Source organism: Elephantulus edwardii, unplaced genomic scaffold, assembly GCF_000299155.1.
Source record: "Elephantulus edwardii isolate Elephantulus edwardi_28Jun2011 unplaced genomic scaffold, EleEdw1.0 scaffold00065, whole genome shotgun sequence".
In the NCBI taxonomy this organism is placed as follows: Eukaryota; Metazoa; Chordata; class Mammalia; order Macroscelidea; family Macroscelididae; genus Elephantulus; species Elephantulus edwardii.
This window is the reverse complement of record NW_006399815.1, coordinates 11,827,460-11,840,835: the sequence shown is the minus strand read 5'-3', so window position 1 is coordinate 11,840,835 and position 13,376 is coordinate 11,827,460. Positions and strand designations below refer to the sequence as shown.

At 36.3% G+C, this 13,376-nt stretch overlaps 1 protein-coding gene across 2 annotated transcripts in view; it reads left to right on the top strand.

Annotated features, from left to right (window-relative positions):
• Window positions 1–13,376, top strand: part of CNTN1 (contactin 1) — a 241,776-nt gene that overhangs the window by 125,287 nt on the left and 103,113 nt on the right. For both annotated transcript variants that reach the window (XM_006888198.1, XM_006888197.1), the window contains one exon: window positions 8,041–8,199. In XM_006888198.1, coding sequence (XP_006888260.1) covers window positions 8,041–8,199 — 159 coding nt within the window. The remainder of the gene's footprint in view (window positions 1–8,040; window positions 8,200–13,376) is intronic.

Genomic DNA, 13,376 nt, shown 5'->3' with positions numbered 1-13,376 from the left:
CCAGAGGCAAGCTGTTTTGGAAGTGGATGCCACTCCTGCTTCCAAGCTTGTTTTAATTGGAAAGCTCCAACAAACAGTGTCCATTACTATGGGTAACCATTATTACATTTGAGGCATCAGTGTCATAGTGTTCATCTTCACAGACACCACCTTAGATAAGTAAAAAAAAAATTATAAGTAGTTGTATTTATCTTCATTTATCTGGATTAAGACATCAGACAATCATTGAGAATTAAATTTAATGAACTTTTTTTCCTCAAATATATGCTTTGTCCAAAAAATATACTGTTTCCAACCAGAAAGCTTCCTGTCACAAAGAAATTAAGGCCATTCATGAATATGATCATGGTAATACTATATCTAAGTAAATGACTTTATAATAGTTTTTGAATGACTGGGTTCAGGACAAATTTCTTGACTTCAAATTATGGCTCTTGACTTTACTAGATGAGTGGTCTTGATCATTACATTTAATTTATATTGATCTATTTGTTTTCATTTGTAATATTGGGATAATATTATCTAATTCATATAAGGATGGTAGATAAGAATTATAAAGTATTTAGCAATGAGAGATATAGTAAATACTCAATAAAGCATTTTATTTCACTACCTTCACTAGTTTCCACTGAGTTAATTCCAACTCTTGCTATGTCAATTCAGAACTGCACTTCAGAAGATTTTCAATGGTTGTGATCTTTTTGAAGTAGAATGTTAAATTTTTATTTCAAGATACCATTTAGTGTCCTTGAACTAAAAATCTTTAAATTAGAATTCAAGTAATAACTGTTTGTACTACTTGTTGTTATTAGGTGCTGTTCAGTCAAATGCAACTCGTAGTGACCCCATGAACAACAGATCAGAAGCCTGTCTTATCCTCATCATCTCTGGCACAAATAATCATTGCTGACATCACTGGGTCAATCTATCTAATTGAGGGTATTCTTCCCATTTGATGCCTTTCCAGTAGAATATCCCTTTTCAAGGAATAACTTCTCTTAGAAACATATCCAAAGTATATGAGACAATTTTGCCATCCTTGTCTCAAGAAGCACTCTGGCTGCACTTTCTTCAAGTTTATTTTTTTTATTGTTATTATTCTTTTGCCAGTTCATAGGATATCCAGTGCTCTTCTCCAATACCGTAAGTTAAAGGCATCAATTCTTCTTCATTCTTACTCATTGTACAGCTCTCTAATGCATAGCAAGTAATTGAAAAGACCATAGCCTGTATCAGACAAATCTTATTCTTCAAATTGACATCATTACTCCACAGAAATTTGGAGTAGTCCCTGACAGTATATTTGCCCAATGTGATATGTCTCCTGGTTTCTTGACTGCTGGTTAAAGGGTGTAGATTATGAATCCAAGTAAAATGGAATTGTTGACAGTTCCAATATTATTTCCATCTATCCTGATGTTGCCTATAAATTCAGTGGTGAGAATATTTTTCGTCTTGATGTTGAGATGCAATCCATACTGAAGATTTGATCCTCTGCAGTGTTTAAAGTCCTCCTCAGTTTTAGCAAGCAATGCTGTGTAATCTGCATAGCACAGGTTGTTGATGAGTCTTCCTGTAATCTTTATATCACATTCTTCTTCTTAGAGTCAATCTTCTTGAATTATTTGCTCAGTAGTTTGAACTGATATGGAGAAAGGATACAGCCATGCCGTATAGCTTTCCTGATTTTAAACCACGTAATTTCACCTTGCTCTTTTCACACAACAGCTTCTTGGTCTAGGTACAGATTTCACATATCTGCATAATAAAGTTTCAAAAGATCCCAATTCTTTTCAATTTTTATGTTTAAAAAAAACCCCAAAAGATAACTTTTGTACTACTTTGTTATTGTATGTGCCATCAAATTGCTTGATACTCATAGTGGCCCTCGCTCCTGACTCTGCTCTATCTTGAGTCAATCTCACTTTCTCTGAGACACCTACCTGGCTTCCCCAGTTACTTGTCAATCCATCTCTTCTGGGGTCTTCTTCTCCTGTGATGCCCCTCCTCTTTTTAAAGTATGATGTCCCTTTTCAATGACTGGTCAGTGTGGCCCAGTGTCCAAAGTATGTGAGCTAGAGCTTCAAAATCCTTGCCTCCAACGAGCAACCGTGTTTCATCCCCTCCAAGACAGATCTGTTTGTTCAATGCTCTTCTTCAACACCACAACTCAAAGGCATTGATTTTTCTTCTATCATCTTTATTCATTGTCCAGATCACTGATGCATAGCAAGTAATTGCAAAGATCATGGCTTGGATCAGGCGTGCCTTAGTCTCTTGACTGACATCATTGCTCTTCAGTACTTTAAAGAGGTCTCTGACAACAGACATTCCAAATACAATTTGTCTTTTGATTTTCTGGCTACTGGTATCAGGAGTGTTGGTTGCCAAGACAAGCAAACTGAAGCTTTTAACAATCTCAATCTCTTTTCTGTCTAATTGCTGCCAATTGGCCCCATGATGAGAATCTTTGTTTTCTTGATGAAAATGACAGTTCTTGACCTGCAGCAAATTCTTCAGGTCCTTCTCAGTTTCAGCAAGCAAGGCTTTATCATCCGTATAGTGTAGGTTGTTGGTGAGTCTTCTTCCAGTCCTGATGCCAATTCTACCTCATGAAGTCCAGCATCCTGAATGATCTGTTTTGCATATAGATGGAAAAGGTATATAGATAAGATGCATTCTGACACATAACTTTTTGTGACTTTGTACCATGCAGTGATTCCTTTATTTATTCTGACGACTGCTTCCTGGTCAAAGTACAGGTTTCCCATAAGCACAATTAAGTGTTCTGGAACTCCCAGACTTTTCAAGGTTAGTGACAGTTTGTTGTCATACACCCAATCAAATGCCTTTGCATAGTCAATGAAACACTGATAGACTTCTGGTACTCTCTGCTTTGAGCTAAGAGCCATCTGACATTGGCTATAATGTCCCTAGTCTTATTGCCTCTTCTAAATTCTGCTTGCACATCTGGCAGTTCTTTGTCGAAGTTTTACTCCAATTATCCTAATCTTCAGTAGGATCTTATTTGCATGTGGTGTTAGTGATATTGTTCAATAATTTCCACATTCTGTTGGATCACCTTTTTTTTTTAAAGGGAATAAATATGGATCATTTCCAGTCAGTTGGCTAGCAATTTGTCCTCCAGACTACGTGGCCTAAATATACTATTATTAAAACATGCACCGTAAGTTTATATTCTTAAGTTCATTAATACTTTCAATTCACATGAATTTATATTTTTACTAGAAATTGCTTACATTTTTACTGTAATGTGATTATATAATGCTGAAAAAACTAAAAGAAGTGCAGTGGATCCTCCTCTGGTGTAGATAGTTCTTTTGATAACCTTCACAACCAGGCATGTTTAAGCAACCTCATATGGAACTGGCTATTAGTGATTGTGTTGTACCAGGAAACACAGACATTTGGCCCCACACTTTAGTCTGTTTACGCCTAACAAGGTGATTCTGGCTATAATCCTTCCAAACTTCAATGTCTTTTTGTAAAATATATATGTTGGCTCAAATACATGCTATAATATGTGATGTTGTGTATTGTCAAGTTGGAATCTACCCATAATTGACCATCCGGTGGGTTTCAGAGGTACTTAATCACATGGGAGGAGATAGACCTTCTTTTTCCTGCAGAGCAGCTGGTGGATTTGAACTACATGCTTTGAAGATTGGAGCACAGCTTCTTACAGTAGGCCACCAGAGCTCCCTAAAACATGTGTAGTCATCAATATTAAATACTCAATACCTTCTTTTTCTACACATTGTTGATGATTCAGTAGCCAAATAAGATGCTACATTGATCTACTCTGAAAACCACTCTGATGATTTCTACAAGCCATTTAATAGGTAAAGAGTGACAGAAACAAATTCAGTAATTGTTTCCCTCTACTACCTGTAAAGAGCTCACAAGTTAGAATTATAACCCTAGCAAGAAATTTAATAGACCATTATTTAACTCTCACGCAACATGAGAATTAATAGAGCATTGTCAATCAGCAATTTCAGAAAAGGATATTTAATAATAAACCATGCAATGTTGTTGTTGTTGTTAGGTGTTGTCAAATGGAATACAATTTATAGCGACCCTATGAACAACCAATCTGAAATTATCCCATCCTGTGCCATCCTCACAATCTGACACACACAAGCCCAATGCTGCAGTTTACCATGTCAACCCACCTGGTTGAAGCTCTTCCTTTCTTTCCCTGCCACATCTTAATTTTCTATTGATCAATGAATTTATTGTCTATATACATTGAGTTCTAGACAAAACTTCATGTGAAACATATACAAGCACACACAACAGCAATTTAACTTCAAATTGTCCCATTATCTAGATGATAATAGTAACTCAAAAAGAAAGTAAGAGGTTATAATACAGAGGAAAATACATAAATTTGTTTTATTATTTGGCTCAAGTGAAAAAAAGCTCATCATTGAGTTTCTATGACAACTTTTCAGGTGTTTAATATTATTTATAATGTCATTTATCAATATTTTGTCCTCAGTTAATTATTTTTTATATATTACTGTTCCCATTTTCTTTCTATCTCTTTCTCTTTGTGTAATTATGTTGCTGTTCCTGTCTTAGGTGCTGTTGAGTCCTCTATGGCCCATAGAGACCTTATTAACAGATCTGAGCCCTGTCCTATCCTGTGTCATTTTTATGATCTCTGACATACATACTGACTTACTGAGTCTATTGCTAACATCACTGTATCAATCCATCTGGTTAAGTGTCTTCTCTTTAGCTAAAGCTCTACCTTTCCATGATATCTTTCTCCAAGGAAGAGCCCTTCTCTTAGCAAAGTGCCCAAAGTATGTGTGACAAAGTTGAGTCATCTTTGCCTCCAAGGAGCACTCTGGCTGCATTTTCTCCAAGATAAATGTTTGTTCTTTTGGCAGTTCATGGAATAGTCTGTACTGTTATCCAGTACCATTGCTCAAAGGCATCAATTCTTCTGTCATCCATATTCATTGTCTAGCTCTCAGATGTATAATAAGTGATTGAATATACCATGATCTGAATCCAGTGCACTGTAGTCCTCACACTGACATCATTGCTCCTCAACAATTTGGAGAGGTTCCTGACTGCAGACTTCCCAGGGAAATGCATCTCCTGATCTCCTCACTGCTGGTACCAAGAGTATTACTGATTGTGGATGAAGTCATTGACAGTTTGTCTTTTTTCCATCTATCATGATGTTACCTATTATTCCACTGGTCATAAGCTCTGTTTTCTTGATGTTGAATTGAAATCCATATTGAAGACTGCTCTTTGATCTTCTGCACAAGCACATCATCCTTCACATTTTCAGCAAGCAAGATTGTGCCATCAGCATAGCACAGATTATTAATAAATCTTCCTATGATCCTGACACCACATTCTTCTTCATAGATTCCAGCTTCATGAATAATTTGCTCAGAATACTGATCAAATACATGGGGAGAGAAGATACAACCCCGATTAATACCTTTCTTAATTTTAAACCGTTTCCTCTCTTTGTTCACTCAGTAACTGATCTAGATGTAGGTTTCACATTAGCATAATTAATGTTCTGAAATTCCTATTATTTTTTATGTTAGCTATGTAATATTAATGTTATTAACATTGTATTATTAATATATTAATGTTATAAATAGTAATGACAGTTTCCACGTGTTGGGCAGGCAAGTGTTCTCCAAATGTCTCAGCATAGACTGGTGAGCATTTCCAGGGGGGGGCATCTCTTAGCTGAAACACATCCATTCATATTCATCAATTTTGGGGGCCTTGATTTTTGCCAGTGTCTTCAGTATAGCTTGAACATCTTCCTTTATTCCCATCGGCTCTTGATCATATAGTACTTCCTTAAATATATCTGTGCCAGCCAATTCTTTTTGGTACAGAGATTCTGTGTATCAGATGCTTCCTCCAGTCAATTTCATCACATCTGTGTAAGTTCAAAAAACCAGAATTATGCGTGGATCTCTCCATTAGAGTATTCAGTTCTCTCATTTATAATCTTGACATATTTTCCATTTGGATTCTTGGAGTAGAAGATCATAAGATTAGATAGTATAGAAAAGTTGTTAGAGTGTCATTTAGTTAAAATCATGAATGTTGTGCGCAGTGGTATCAATACTATTAAACTTAATACAGAAATTCAAGATGGTATATGATTACTATTAACATGAATTATGAGTTGGACAAAGTTCAAAAGGAAAACTAATATTGTTTGGGATATGATACAAGTCATAATTATTTAAATATTCATTAAAATAGAAAAGATCATAAAATAGTAATTTTTACTGATTTAATTTTCATAAAGAATAATTGGACATGTATGAGCCTCTCCCTCCCCAGGTATATTTGTGTATGGTTTACATGTATGTATATATATATATATAACTACAACTACATCTTTTGTGTTGTTCTCTGCCAGAGAAGATAAGCTTTTTATCTGGCATTTGTTTGCTTTTCTGAATATTGCTGATAATAACACAAAATTATTGCAAGTCATTCTTTCTGAATAATGAGTGTGTTCTGTATTATTGTATTTATCTTTTTCTCTTATTTTTGAATTTTAGTTATAAATAATAAGTTTATAAGTTTAGTTTTAATATATGTTACCTTTTTAAATAATAAAATTTATTACCATCAATAGGGTGTGGTTTGTGTTATTTTACTGTTAGTGTTGTTCATACACCTTTTGTAACTAAAGGCCAAGTGTGAGAAAACTGGGGAGGCTTTGGGGTGATTCCTATATGTTTGCAAAAACAAAGCCCATGTGAAAGAGAAAGATACTGAGCCTGAGCAATGGGAGTGATGTCACAAATATGAAGGTATTTTCCACCAGAATGACAAACATATGTCTCCTTTACCATTTTATTCAGTGTCAACTAATACATGTGCCACCAATAATTTTTATTGATCTTCGATTTAGTATGCACATTTCATTATGGGAGTAGCCTGCTTTCCGATGTCAAAGAAAAGATGTGACAGTAGTCTCTGAAATGTCTATCCTGAAAGCTGTCAAACCAGAAAGATTTCTGTTGTAAACTATTCTTGTCACTTACACAACCACTTTACTTAATTTTAAAAATTAGATATTATATTACAAAATATATACAATACAGTTATAATATTGTAAATTATATATTATCACCAATTATATCCCAAAGTTTATTGTAACTTGTGTGTCATTTTAACAGCATTTACTACTTCCTATTGTAATTTGTTTGCTAGTTTATTTCATCCTTTTAGGGATGCCCAAACCTTGTGAGGACAAACATTGCATTTCATTTAGTATTTCAGCTCTACTTCCCAGTGCCAGGCTTTCTGTGTAATAGATAAACAAATTATATTGGTACTTAATTCTGAAGCATTTACTAAACTCATTTAACATTGTTTTGGATTCTACAGTAATAGTTCTCTCCTGAAACTTAGTTAGTTGTTTTCAGTGTATTATTGGTCTATTTCTGCCAATTGTTTTCTATATTTTATATTTTACAAAAACACAAAATATGTATTTAACATAGAACTAGAAACATGATTTTAAAATAATTTGCAGAAATAAAGCCTGAAAAATGAAGCAATTACTCTAACACAGTTATAAGAAAGTATTTCATTTTTTGGAAGGAAAATGAAACATTTCAACCACTGATTATCTCAGAAATGAATTTAATTGTGTTATCATCTCTGGCTCATGAATTCAGTAATCATTCATTAATGCTTATTATGGGAGAATTTTTTAGGGCCTACTAATAGTAATAAAACTGTATATAAAAGATACAGAAACTCAATGCTGTTTTTAAATGAAGGTATTTGTCTTCTTTCTTAAAAATGGGAGTCATAAAATGATTTCATGAAAACTGTAAACACAAGATGGTCTTATAATTTGTATAGCTTATTTTTAAAAGATGTGGCAATGTTTATTATATTGTACCAAATGTTATTTTGAATAATTGCTTGGAAGACATTTCTCTGTGTTTAATTGACTACCTGGGAAACTGTAATTTACTACACCAATTTTCATTTCAGGTCCTCCAGGCCCTCCCGGTGGTCTGAGAATAGAAGACATTAGAGCCACTTCTGTGGCACTTACATGGAGTCGTGGTTCTGACAATCATAGCCCTATCTCCAAGTACACTATCCAGACCAAGACTATCCTTTCAGATGACTGGAAAGATGCGAAGACAGGTAAGCTTTACCTTCCTAGTTAATCCTAATATATCCTATAGCAGTTCTTTGATTTCACTAATGTTTCTTAGCAGTATTGCTCATGAAATATTGTAATAGTTGTTCATTGTTGTTATTGTACCATCAAGTCACCTGAAACTCATAGTAAACCCTATGTACAATAGCTGTGAACTCTACTCTATCTTGAGCCAGTCTCACTCTCTCTGGCATAACTAACTCCAGTGCCCCAGTCACTGTGTCAACCCATCTCATTTGGAGACTTCCTCTCTTGCGCTGTCTCTCCACTCTTCCAAGCATGATGTCCTTCTCCAGGGACTAGTCTCTCCAGGCCACATCCCCGAAGTATGAGAGACAGAACTTCAAAATCATAGTCTCAAAGGAGCAGGCTGGTTTTACCCTTTCAAGAATAAACCTGTTTGTTCTCTTGGCAGTCCATGGTATACGAAATATTCTTCTGCAGGCCCACAACTCAAAGGCACTGATTGTTCTTCTGTCATCTTTAGTCATTGTTCAGTTCTCTGATGCATAGCAAGTAATTGTGGAGACTATGGCCTGAATCAGATGTACCTTAGTCTTGATAGCACATAAAAATATTAGCACATACCATAATGTATCATAGACCCAAAAGTTGAAAAATTTATGGTGATATGTATATTTGTATACATGAACTATTTTATGTGAAGATCTATTACTTTTGATGTAAATTTTTTTGTTAATGATGTTAATATATGGAAAATATTTTTATTTCTATGTTAAATCATTGTTATAGTAACTAGGCAAGGAAAAATCTTTTTAGCCATAAATGATAAATCAATGTTCGTGATTTAAAAGTAAAAGCTGAAATGTAGTGACAAAAAAAATATAGAGCGGTATGGTACATCAGTGTTTCAGATTAAAGAGAGAGAGGAAGAGAGAAAGAAGCAGTAAAAAGAAATGTGATATAATAGTGGGAGTATTCTACTAAATGCTTCATTCTACAAAAATATGTTTATTTTAGAAATGTGTGTTCTCAAATTAACCACAATAATATAAAGAAAAATTATGATTAGTTTTATTCTATAATGAGCAGCTTCCAAGTGTTAGTATTATGTTGTTGTTGTTATGTGCTGTCGAGTCGTTTCCGACTCATAGCGACCCTATGCACAACAGCCCTAAACCCTGCTCTATCCTGCGCCAACCGCACTGCCTCTGACACACCCATCCCGATTAGGGAAAGTTATTCTTTAATAAGAGAAATCATATTTCTTCTTATTCAGAAAGTACATTCTGAAAATCCACTTTCTCAACACCCACTTTTCAACACCTGTTCCCATAATTGAGTGAGTTTGCATTACAGGATCTAGGGATTCCTACTGGGTCTGCCTTTACAAAGTCGTAACTCCCAAACTTCTCCGCCATTCATCTCAAAGACTAAGACTGGAGTTCAAAGCCCATTATTAAATCAACCCAATTGGCATTAACCAAACATTATCCTCCTATTTCTCCAAATACTTCTGGTGAAAAAGTATAATAGGAATTTCAGCTCTCTGAGCCTGTTCCTAGTATTTCATTTTTGGAAGTATTATGGGGTTTATTTTCCTTCCGATATTCTCAAAGTTATTTCTTTTCTCTATGGCACAACCACCTGTTTATTCCAGTCCTGATACACCTCTCACACCTGTTAACTGAAAAGCTATTTGGGGAGAGGAAGGATCAATAAAACATGGAGTATCATGAGAACACCATATTCTTGCCAAGAAGGCTCCTTTGGAATGCTTTTAACTTAAATAAAACTTAAGTAATGCTGACATTTTCCAGACTGAAACATGGGAGAGAAAGACTAATTCCTGGTGCCTTCTGTCATACCCCTTGGATGGCCCTTACCTTCACAAATAGTTCCAACATCTTCTGTATTTAAATTTCTTATAAATATCTTAGAAGAGCCACATGATTCAAATTCACCACCCATTCCACAGGAGAAGGTTGGGCAGTCTCCTCCCATGTGATTTACTGCCTCTGAAAACCCACTGGAAGGTCTGCTATAGGTCAGTTCCAACTTGATGACACACAACAACCACCACCATAAAAAAAGAAAAATGTAATTTCAAAAACCCCAGAAATTCATTTTCCCACAGTTCTTGAAGTTAGAAAGCTGAAATTATGATGTTAGTGGGACTGGTGCTCCTTTGAAAACTCTGAGGGACAATTTGTTACTTGTCACTTCCAGGTTCTGATAGTTGTACCTCTGCTTTAGTCCAAGGCCATTTCATACCAATTTCTACCTCCATGGTAACATCATATCACATTTCCAATTCTATAGATTTCTCCTCTGTCTCTTATAATGTCTCTTACCAGATTTAGTGCTACCTGGATGATTCAGGATATCTAATCTCAATGTTCTTAGTTACAACTGCAAATCATTATTTCTCTAAAGGAAACCACAGTCACAATTTTCTGGGATTGGAATGTGGACATAAGGCTTTTTGATCATCCCTCAATTCACTTTAGCACCTTTTTTTTTAAAAAAAAACAAAACAAAAAATCAAAACACTGATTGTCAGCAAGTCAATTCTGATTCTTTGCTTGGGGAAGAGGAGAATCAATAAAACATAGAACATCATGAGAACACCATATTCATGCCAAGAAGACACCTTTGGAATGCTTTTAACTTAAGTAAAACTGAAGTCATGCTAGCTTTTTGCAGAATGAAATATGGGAGAGAATGTGGTGTGTTACAAAGTATAATTCCTTCACTAGATTTGCTCTGTTATTATTTTTATAGAAAAAAGGCCAGGTCTTTTTTTTTCTCCCTATGGTGTTGATGGTTAGGTTTGAACCACCTATCTCTTGGTACACTGACCCATGCCATAAGGAGTTGTGCTGCTAGCCAAAGGTTGTGCTACTCTAGTGGTCCAAATCCTTCAATGACTCCAAACTACCAGAGAACTGGACAATAACTGTTGTTGTTGTTGTTGTTATGTGCCGTCGAGTCGTTTGCGACTCATAGTGACCCTATGTACAACAGCCCTAAACCATGCTCTATCCTGTACCAATCTCATTGCCTCTGACAAACCCATCCCAAGTACCCCAGTCACTGAATCAATCCACCTCATAGAGGGTCTTCCCCTCCTGCGCTGTCCCTCCACTCTACCCAGCATGATGTAGGGATGATAAAAGGAGAATAGATACCTTGTAGCTGTGGTTTTGTAGAAGATTATTGAATATACAATGGATTGCTAGGAGAATGGATAGGTTTGTCCTGGAAAGGGTGAGGTCAGGTTGCTCCTTGGAGTCAAGGATTCTGAAGCTTCATCTGGCATACTTTGAACATGTTGCAAGGAGAAATCAGTCCTTGGAGAGGAGGGCATCATGCTTGGGAGAGTGGAGGGACTGCACAGGAGAGGAAGACCCTCGATGAGATGGATTGATTCAGTGACTAGGAAATGGGGGGGGGCAGGTGTGTCAAAGATAATGAGATTGGCACAGGATAGAGCAGGGTTTAGAGCTGTTGTATATAGGGTTGCAATGAGTCACAGGCGGCTTGATAGCAAGTAACAATAAACAACAACTCCAAAGTAGACAAATGGACAGTCTTCTCCCATAAGATTTACAGCCTCAGAAACCAAATGGAGGTGGAGGGTGATCTATGAGATGGTTCCAACTCGATGGCAATGAGTGACTGAGTGGTCTATTGCAAACTAGTTACACCACCCAACTACCTTCAACAGCCAATCATAATCATAGATACAGTGGGGGAAACAGCAGCTTACCCAATGTAAACAACCAGTGGCACTTTTCTGATTTCTTCTGCTGGGAGAGCCCTCACTCATCAAATCTTTACTTTCCACTTCTATTGTTGCTGTCAGGTGCCTACTCATTATGAGTAACAGATCTAAACTTTGCCTTCCTCTTTGCCGTCTTCACGATCTTTGATATACTTGAGTCTATTGTTACAGTCACTGTGTGTTATTCTATCCTGTAAGGGTTTTGCTGTCTTTCTCCGGTCTTCTACCTTTCTCAGCATATCTTTTCCCAAGAACTGGCCCCTCCTAACAACATGTTCAAAGTGTGTTGGTGAGAAACAGGATAATCTGAGGCAAACAGGAATTTGTCCACAAGTAGAAACTGGACACTGGCACACCTAGCATTTATTGTGGAGATGGCAATATGTTAAAGTCTTACATATTCATAGTCTGCATTGCCAGATCCAAGTCAAATTCCAGAAGTAATAGAGCATTTAATCATACAAGTTGACTGTAATACATATCATAAAGTTTATAACTATTTATATTTAGATTGTTAAAAATACATGTAGGAACATTTTAGAACAATATAAAGAGATGTCTATACTCTCTTGGTTCTGTGTTTCATTCTATGATTTAAATAAGCAATGTAGGGTTACATTCTCCCCACTATATAATCTTCCTATTGGTATGTAATAGTATGAATATGGAGGCTTGTTGTTGTTAGGTGCTCTCAAATCAAGTAAAACTCATAGCAACCCTATGAACAGCTGACCTGAACCCTGCCCTATCCTGTGCCATTGTCATCATCTCTAACACACTCAAGTGTGTCATTGCTGAAGTCACCGTGTCAATCCATCTTGCTGGGGGGGTGTGTCTTACTCTCCTTCACTGACCCCCTATCTTTCCAAGCATGATATCCCTTTCCAAGGAATAACCTCACCTATCTACATGTCCAAAGTATGAAAGACAATGTTTCTTCATCTACCTCTGACTCTGGCTGCACTTTTTTCAAGACTTTTCTGTTTGTTCTTTTGGTAGTCCATAAGATATTAAGTACTCTTCTTCAAAACCACAACTCAAAGACATCAAGTCTTCTCTCATTCATGTTCATTATCCAGCTCTCTGATTCAAAGCAGGGAATTGAGAAGACTATGGTCTGAATCAGGCACACTTGAGTCTTAATATTTATATCAATGCTCTTCAGAAGTCTCTGACAGCAGACGTGACAATTAAATAGTCTATTGATTTTTTAACTATTGATATGTTGTTGTTGTTGTTATGTGCCGTCGAGACGCTTGCGACTCATAACGACCCTATGTACAACAGCCCTAAACCATGCGCTATCCTGTGCCAAACGCATTGCCTCTGACACACCCATCCTGATTACCCCAGTCACTGAATCAATCCATCTCATAGAGGGTCTTCCCCTCCTGCGCTGTCCCTCTACTCTAC